Source organism: Sceloporus undulatus, chromosome 1, assembly GCF_019175285.1.
Source record: "Sceloporus undulatus isolate JIND9_A2432 ecotype Alabama chromosome 1, SceUnd_v1.1, whole genome shotgun sequence".
In the NCBI taxonomy this organism is placed as follows: Eukaryota; Metazoa; Chordata; class Lepidosauria; order Squamata; family Phrynosomatidae; genus Sceloporus; species Sceloporus undulatus.
Window position 1 is genome coordinate 306,233,539 of NC_056522.1, and position 9,289 is coordinate 306,242,827.

The 9,289-nt window shown below is 41.4% G+C and overlaps 1 protein-coding gene across 2 annotated transcripts in view; it reads right to left on the minus strand.

The window, feature by feature from the left end:
- The window catches only part of LOC121917441 (astacin-like metalloendopeptidase), a 20,719-nt gene extending 12,637 nt beyond the window's left edge, over positions 1 to 8,082 (minus strand). For both annotated transcript variants that reach the window (XM_042443419.1, XM_042443428.1), the window contains exons 1-4: positions 7,953 to 8,082; positions 7,799 to 7,823; positions 5,457 to 5,597; positions 3,951 to 4,068 (exon numbers count right to left, since the gene is read on the minus strand). In XM_042443419.1, the coding sequence (XP_042299353.1) occupies positions 3,951 to 4,068; positions 5,457 to 5,597; positions 7,799 to 7,823; positions 7,953 to 8,027 (359 nt within the window). In that variant the 5' untranslated portion in view covers positions 8,028 to 8,082. The remainder of the gene's footprint in view (positions 1 to 3,950; positions 4,069 to 5,456; positions 5,598 to 7,798; positions 7,824 to 7,952) is intronic.
- Positions 8,083 to 9,289: the final 1,207 nt, after the last annotated feature.

Here is a 9,289-nt window from a genome sequence, read left to right on the forward strand (position 1 = left end):
GATGGTGGGTGGGTAGGTAGGTAGGTAGGGACCCAAGAAGAATCAGCACCTGCCTAATTTGTGCTGGTAGAGAATTTACTAGGCTTTATTCTCAGTCACCATGTGTCTGATTAATTTTTTAAAATGAAATAATTCTAAACATAATAATATGGAAATCCTATGCATATATTTGCTCAGAAGATATTTCCAGCATATGCAGCAGGGCATATTTCAAAATTAGTGTGCAAAGGACTGTGGCCTAAATGGTCTTGTTTGCCAAATTAAGCAAGGCTCTTGGTTTAATTAAAGAGAACACACCAAAGGGGAGGCAGAAACAAGAAGAAATCCAAAAGGTATAGGAAGCTAATAGAAATCTCAATTTGTACTAAGTAATAAATGCAGGAGACTGTAAAACAAATGCAAAAAAGTGCAATTTCTAGTGTTATTTCATAATGGATTTAATTTAAAAAGTACTGAATTGCTCCTACAATATCATCAATTTAAGCATGTTGTTTGCTGTGGGTTTGTAACAGAAGTCTCTAAAATAAGGGTAGACAATTGTGCCTGGCTTGGTGGCAATATTGTGCTCCTGGAACCTTGCCAAAAAATGCTCCCTTCCAGTCCACTTCTTTTTTCCCCCAATGGATATTATTTGATATTTAAACAGTATGAGTAGTGCCTGCAACCTGTTTAACATTTGATTTGCTGGCTAAAAGGGGGAGAGACTTTGGGGACTGCATGTGGTCCCAGTGTCATATTTGGCCCATCCTTGCTCTAGACCATTGAGATATCAGAATCAAATTTGGTACACACATTCAAAGCATCATTCCTTATTTCAAGTTCAAACACTGTCTTATTATTATTATTATTATTATTATTATTATTATTATTAAACTTTATTTCTATAGTGCTGTAATTGATCCAAACACTCATTTTCAACATGGAAAGCAAAATAAAAAATCTATTACAATACAATATCTGACTATAAGATAGTGCTATTAGAATGAGAGTTCGCATGTAAATTTATAACATTGTGCTGTATTTTGATTGCCAGCGTTATATAGAGGCTGTAGTGTTGGACTATGATTCTGGAGATCAGGGTTCAATTTTGGGTGAGTTACACTCTTTCTGCCTCAAGAAGCTGGCAATGGGAAACCACTTCTAAAGAAACTTGCCAAGAAAACCCTATCATAGGATCACCATATGTCAAAAATAACATGGAGGCACACAACAACAAATGCTGTCTTTCAGGTTCAACCCTCCACCCCACCCCACCCCATTTCCTACATCTGTGTTTGTGGACATAATGTCCAGATGATGCGGACTGCAACTCCCAACAACTCTCCCTATTGGTAATGCTGGCTAGTGTGTTGCTGGGTACTGCAATTCAACATCATCAGGAGGGCTGCCTAATTCTCACCCCTTCTGTAAAATACAGTATCATACAACATATCCCTTGAGCATTGCAACTGTTCTTGTGTACCTTCAGATCATTTCTGTCTTATGGAGACCCTAAGGCAACTCTGTCATAGGATTTTCTTGTCAAGATTTGTTCAGAAGGATTTGCCTTTGCTTTCCTTCAAGGCCGGAAGAGTGTAACTTGTCCAAGGTTACCCAGTGAATTTCCATAGAATCATAGAATGATAGAGTTGGAAGAGACCACAAGGGCCATCCAATCCAACCCCCTGCCATGCAGGAACTCTCAATAGAAGCATCCTCGACATGGGATAAGACATGGATGGTGAGCTTAGAGAGTCCAATAGGACAGAGGCAGGAGGCAAGGTCAGAAAACAGACTGAAATCTAAATACAGCAAGGCATAGTTCCAGGAGTTCAATGGGCCAGAGGCAAGAGGCAGATGGCCTTATTACACGTGGGGGGTTTGCAGCTTAGATCCATAGTCACGCCTGTTCTAGCAACGTGAAATGTGATGTTTTTTCACACCAGATCTGGAGTCACTCCTGTCTAGCAATGTGAATTCACGTTAAAATGTGATGTTTTACCACACCTGGTTGCCTTTCTGTTGCCCTTCTGAATCGAGGGGGAAGCGGAGTCTGTTCGATTCCAGACAAGTCACGTGATGCAGATTCAAGCAAAGCATGGTGAGTGCACATTGTATTACCACACCGGAACATACTTTGAGGGTTCAACGATTTGAATGGGCACCCTTACGCATGCTCAATGGGGCTCTGAATGCTGTCCTCCTTCCCTGCCCCCTCCTTAGCTGTCATCCTTCATCAGGGTGAAGGAGCAGTCAGGGGATGATGGGACAGGGTGAGGAGGGATAGATCGGGGTAGGCAGCAGGGGATGGATGGGATAGGGTGGCAGGGTGCAGAGAGGACAATGGGGGTGCAGAAGCAGGCGGGGATGAGGAGGGCGGGCAGTGAAGGAGAGGTGCAATTCGTTGTGTAGGACGGGCGCAGCAGTGGATATTGTGATCGGTGGGCAGTGTTGCAGCGAGGATGAAAAAAAAAATGGGTAGGCAAGGAGCATTCAAATGATGATTGGATATGTGCAGGGGGCCGATAGTCTTCTCTTGTTCTAAAACATTTCCGCACGTTTATGATGGTATGGTTTCCTTTTTTCATATAGGCTATCTTTTAATTCTTATCCGCCCTTGGTGCCTGATTTATTGTTTCATACGAGTACATAGCTGTGTTTTTGTCCGGATCAGGCCTTTTATGTGCTTTGTTGTCCGTTGTTTCCAGCTTTGCCTCGCTTGGCTTCAGTATATCTAATTTTTTTCCTTCTCAGTAGTTCCGGGTTTCCAATGTTTATTCAACCTCGGAATTATCTTCCCCCCCCAGTCCCAATCCAGTGAGCTAGATGCAGATTTTGGTGAATTGCTTGTTTCCTCCGAAATTTCATCAAAAGAGTAGTCAGGCAATTGATGCGGAAGCACCTCGTAAGAACCCCCCATAGAAAGCAATCACGTGAGATAACACATCACGTTTTAGCGTGAATTCACATTGTTGGACCCGCAGTCACGTCAGACCCGAGCTGCAAAAAGCTCCCAAAACCTCAGTGTGATAAACACCAGAGTCAAAAAGCAGACCAGGCCTAAACACAGCAAGTCAGAGTTCCAGGAATCCAAGGTGACAGAGGCAGGAGACAGACCAAGGTGTAAGCAAGAAGACAAGTCAAAATAGAACCAGAGAAGCTAATGCAGCCCTTAAATGGCTTTTCATGCAGCTACTCCAGCTGCCCTGCATCAGATTGAGCCAGCTATTCCTGTTGGCTTAGCCCTGATCCTTCTAGGACTCTGACATGTCAAGCTGGGTCGTGCAAAGACTTTGGCAGTAGGCCTCCAACAGGCAGAGATCCCATCCTGTGATGACTTACATGGGTGGACCCTTACGGAATGTCTTTGTCTTTCCCTTTCTAGCTATAGGGCCATAGCCAGACACTTCTGGAGCCCACTGGTCTCCAACAGTCACTGAATAGCCATGGAGATGAATGCCCTGCAGCAAAATGCCAAAAATAGTAAAGCTGCTGTTCTGCAGCACAGACACAACCTTGGCTGTGCTAATTAATAGCCAAGTGTAAATCAGCACAACTGGCCTTTTTATCCTAGAATTTTCCTCTTAAGGCAGACCATGTTCTTACCTGTACTTTTGCTGTTTTAGTCTGACTCTACAAAATCCAAAGTAACCTCCCCTCCCTTCAAAGTGAGCATGTGATGGTCCTGGCACTGCTTCCAGGGTAGGACTGCCAGCCTCCCTTAGCTCTGTTTGGAGGCTGTTATCTCAGCTCACCTTTCCCCCTTATTGAGCTGAGAAGGCCTCCTCCAAGTAAAACATGACATTGTGCAAATACTGCAATCTATGTAAGAGGGGATTGGTGCTTCTGGAGGATCAGGAGTGGCTCAGAATTTCAAACATTTACAAGTATCCAGTTTGTGGGATCTATAGAAGTCAGAAGGTGCATATTTCTAAGCATCAGCAGTGGATATCAGGGAAGATTAAACTTACGTATTTCCAGTGATAATGTTTATGTAGTCATGTTCTGTTGTGTGGTTGATAAACCGGATGCATGTCAGTGTGACAAATTCTTGCATAGCTTCCACTATCACAAGCCTCTGTTCCATAGCTGAAAAGAAATATAACAGAGATGAAGGAGTAACTAAAAATGTCTTGCATTACATCAATACAGAAAAAACTCCCTCCTTTTTTGAGTTTACCCTAATGGTATAATGGTATATGTGCTATTTGCTATCGCTCCCCCTTTATTTGAGCAAAGATACCCAGGTATAGCATACACTGAGCTGGCTTATTTGCCTTATATACATCTGAAAACATTTGTTGTCTTTCATCGATTTGATAAAGCTCTGCAGTTTCTTGCAGCTGGTGCCACCATAAACTTGTTGCCTTTAAGGTGCTACCTGGCTCTTTGTTGTTCGTCTCAATTAATCTGAAAAATGTCTAGCCCTTAAGATGACCTGTCTGGTGCTGAACACAAGCAATATAATAGAAGTCAACAGAGATGACATAGTCATAATTTTTTATTGGCATTTGATGGCAAATGATGGTCTGTTTTAAACCTTCAGCTGAATTATGTTGTTCAATTGTCTATGGCTGCATCACTGATGTTTTAACTTTCAGGTAGTAGCTGTATTAGTCTCTTGCAGCAAATTCCAAAAGGATCTTGTGGCATCCTACAGATAAAAAAGTTTTATTCACCACACACTTTTGTTAATGGCAGCTCCTTTTTAAAAATTGTGGGCTTCTATGTTTTAATAACAATAGCAATTGCAAGTACATTTCTATACTGCTTTTCAGGGAACTCAGCAATCCCTAAGCAGTTTACAATGGGTAAACCAATTGCCCCCTACAAGCTGGGTACTCATTTTACTGACCTACGAAAGATGGAAGGCTGAGTGGACCCTGGAGCCCTGCAGGACTGAACTCACAACTTTGTGGTTGTGAGTGGCTGCAGTATGAGCATACAAACAATATGCCACCAGGGCTCTTTCTTTAAGATGATATTGATTATTATTATCCTAATTTTAATGTGTATTTCCTTGCCACTTTAAGTCTTTTTATGAAAATGTGACTCAGATATAAAAACAGCAGAACTTAGGAGGACTCACAGACCTAGGATTTTTTTTTTAAGATATCAATTAATGTGGGCCAGAATAGTCACTTGAGATCCCATGCCTGGGATCATAATGGTGTAGTAGTTAGAGTGATGGATTGAGACTTAAGAAATCCAGGGTTTAGTTTAGGTTCTATAACTTGCTCACATTTTGGGCCAGTCTCTGACTCTCAGAACTAACTTTCCTCACAGGAAGGCTATATGGATAAAATGGACAGGAGGAGGAATAGCATGTAAAGAGCCTTTATTCCTTCCTTCATGCCTCATCATTGATTATGCTAGAAGTTGAAGTTCAACAACATTGGGAGGATCACAACAGTTTCAACCCATATGTAGAGTGTAAATGTGCAGCTTGTTTATTGTGAAGCTTAGAAGTGACATACAAAACACTGTAGAGATTTCAACTGGAATGCTGACCAGTCCATCTGGTGATCGAGGCCAATAGCACTTCCCACTGCATCTCATGGCACTGCGCTGGATTCTTTTTCTGTAGACTACATCATCATGATGCAAATCCCTTTCTCCTGCAACAAGAAAGTGGTAGAGGGAGAAAATGTGTGTGTGTGTGTGTGTGTGTGTGTGTGTGTGTGTGTGTGTTGGGTAATGAGAATTGAAACATGTTTATTATTCATTTATTTATTTTATTTATATGCCATCTGTTACCAGAACAGGATCAAAGGCAGCTCACAAAAAATGCTTAAAAACAACAACAGTCCTAAACACACTTCAGAAATAATCCAGTTTGAGACTGCTTTAACTGCACTGACTCAATGCTAGGGAATTCTGGGAACTGTAGTTTTGTGAAGCATTTAGCCTTCTCTGTCAGAGAACTCTGGTGCCACAATAAACTACAATTCCTAAGATTCCCTAGCACTGAGCCAGGGCAGTTAAAGCAGCCTCAAACTGAATTAATTCGGCAGCATGTTTTGGACCAACAATACAACAGAACAAGTTTAAAGCACAATGAAAACACCACATTCAATATAACAGTCAAAAAGATGAAATGCTTAAAAATACTAAGTTAAAAATACAGTATAATACCATTTAAAACATTTCAAAGCAAATACCCCAATAGGAAGCTTCCTTGGGCGCAATTACAGATTAAAAGGCTGCTTAAAAAGAAAAAGTTTTTCCACTGACTGTTTTTCCTAACAGTTAATCAAAATGTTATTTATTTGGATTAAAGTGGCCCAAAGCCCCCAGAATCCAGTAGACATGCTGGCTGAGTACACTGGGAGATGTGGTTCAAACAGTACATTTCTCAGTATGTTAACCTATTTAAACTAAAACAGTAAGCCATGATGTTAAGCTGGGCTTCATCACAAATAGAGTGGGGAGGACACAAAACACCAGATATCAATATGTGGAATACTGCATCCAGAGAAAGAAAGAGAGATTGGGAGAGGGGGGTGTCGTGGTTTGAGCTTTGGACTAGCAAAGCTCTGGAGACCAAATCCTTGCTCAGTCATGGAAACCCACTGGTTGACCTTGGCCAAGTCACTCTCTCTCAGCCTCAGAGGAAGGCAAAGGCAAACCCCCTTTGAAGAAATCTTGCGATTTCTGTCTCAGTGAGTGAGAACTGCAATTCCCATAACCCCTTGCCATTAACCATGCTGGTGGGGCTGATGCGAATTGTAGATCAAAACATCTTGAGGAACAAAGGTTTGCTGCCTTTCCATAGCTCTTATGGCACCATCTTCTCAAATCTGTCTTAAGGTTCATTGCTCCTTTCTGATTTAGACCAGACTTCACTTGAGCAAAAACACATTACATGTAGCCAGCTTCAATATTATTAGAAACACCAATAAATAATTAATACAAACCTCCACAGAATCCTTCCTCATTATGATTTACTTATGAACAAACAATTTTCATGAAGTAACTAAATACTAGAATTCTTAAATTCTATATTTTTCCTTCTTAACATGCTTGATAAATTTATCAGGATAGTATACATTCAATAGTGATGACAACTTCACAGAAAGTAATCCTGAATACATAAGCAAGGTGGTTGTATACAACACAATATTTTATTAAGATCAGCACCTTTTATTAAGATCAGGGTTTTAAAGACTGTAAGGGTAAACTTTGGGCTTTTCTCCTCCATGGGTTCCACTGAAGTGAACATGAACTGGGCAAGAATGTTACTATACCGTGGTGCAGTTCCCATTGATATCAACAAAGTTTGTGCTGGAGAGAAACTGCCAGAGCAAGGAATGATGGCCCTGGTGCATTAAGTCTGGAGCACAGATGCACAAGTCACAGCATAAAACAGAAGCAACCTACAGTAGCCCTTCTATATTCACAGGAGATCCGTTCCGGACGCCTCCCTCAGATACCAGAATCTGCAGTTGCTCAGGTTCTGTTATCCCCAATGGTAGTGCTTGTATGTGGCCGCACCACCATTAGGGATAGCACCAGTTATCCCATGGCAGCATGTGCATGCAACCACACTGCCATTGGGGACTACATAATGTAATGACACTGAGGCCACATGCATGCACCACCACAGGACAATGGGGACTGTTCCTAATGGTAGCGCAGCCACTTGCATGCTCTGCCATTGGGAACAATGCAGGCATGCCATCCACAGATGCTTGAATCCATGGGTGGCAAGTCTGTAGATTCTGAGGGGTGACTGTATTCTAATTTGGGGACTACCATTACGGCACTAGAACAAACTGGGAACTTAACAACTTATAAAGTTATTATAGATAAATCTTACCTATGTCACTGTTTTCTTTGATTCCCTGCAAAAGAATAAAGATATCCTTAGTGGGTAATATCAATAAGTGATGTTCAATTATAACAAAGAAGCAGAAAGTGAGATCTTCAAGTGAGAACTCTAGATAGCATCTTCAGCTACACCAGGGACATACCTGGAAAGGTTTACCTACTGTATGTTTCTGAAAGAACACCAGTAATATAGTGGTTGACAGGCTTAGAAGTTTCATCTTTGGATTTCTTCACAGGTGCTTGTAGGTTTTCAAGAGCTCTGCTTAGTCAACCCTAGCTAGCACATTTGCTACTTGAATAGTGGTTTTTGTATGAAAACTGCTGGCTTTAATCAGCATAGAACAGCTAGATAACAAGATATATTTTCACAGAAACAAACAAGCTGTGTGAATTCCCAGCAGAACTGACTCAATATCATCTTGTGCTACTTTTATCGTTAGAAATCCAAAAATGTGTTGTAATATGAGCAATACTGGATAATTGGAAATGAACTTAGTGAGAAAATTGTAAATAAGTGAGGAGTGGAAAAATATTCTTTAATACTAGGATGGGGAACCCATCTTCTCAGCATGTGTATCTGTGTGCCAAGTATTTTTTTCTGAATTAATCCCTTTCCCCCTGAATCTCCTTGTAAGCTAACAGCAAGAAGCTGCCAATGCTGCCCACAGCCCAGTTTCTTCTCACAGTGATCCAAGTAAGCCTTGTGGGCATGCATTCCACATTCATCAAACATAAACCAAAGGTAGGACTTCCACTATTACAGTCATCAAGTCATGCAGTCATAGAGTTGCAAGAGACCTCAAGGATCATCATGTCCAACCTCCTGCCATGCAGGAATACACAATCAAAGCATCCTCAACAGATGGCCACCCAGCCTCTGTTTAAAACCCTCCAAATAAGGGGACTCCACCATACTCTGAGCTAGTTGTTCCAGCTCTTACTGTTAGGAAGTTCTTCCTAATGTTGAGATGGAATCTCTGTTCCTATAGTTTGCATCCATAGCTCTGTGTCCTACTTTTTTGGGGCAGCATAAAACAAGCTTGCTCCATTTTCAATATGACATCCCTTCAAATATTTAAACAAGGCTATCATATCACCTCTTAACTGTCTCTTCTCCAGGCTAAACATACCCAGCTAGCCAAGTCACTCCTGGCATGGTTTCCAGACCTTTCACCATTTTGGTTGCCCTCCTGGAAATGCTCCAGTCACAAACATGCATTTATAAACATTGTGAAAAGTAATGGCTTCATGAGGCAAATTTCAGCCTCTGACCCAGATGTTAAAAATGACAGGCATTTACTATCCACAACGTTCCAAATTAACTAATGATGCCAGGTGTGTGATCTGTTGTCCCTCTCTGTGCCTCAGGACTAGTGGCCCTGGATATAATTCTTTGCCTCTCTCTGGAGAAAACCTAGTCTCATTCAGACAGCTGTGGCAAAAAGGAGCATAATACAGCCTGTTCTACTATTAGATACTG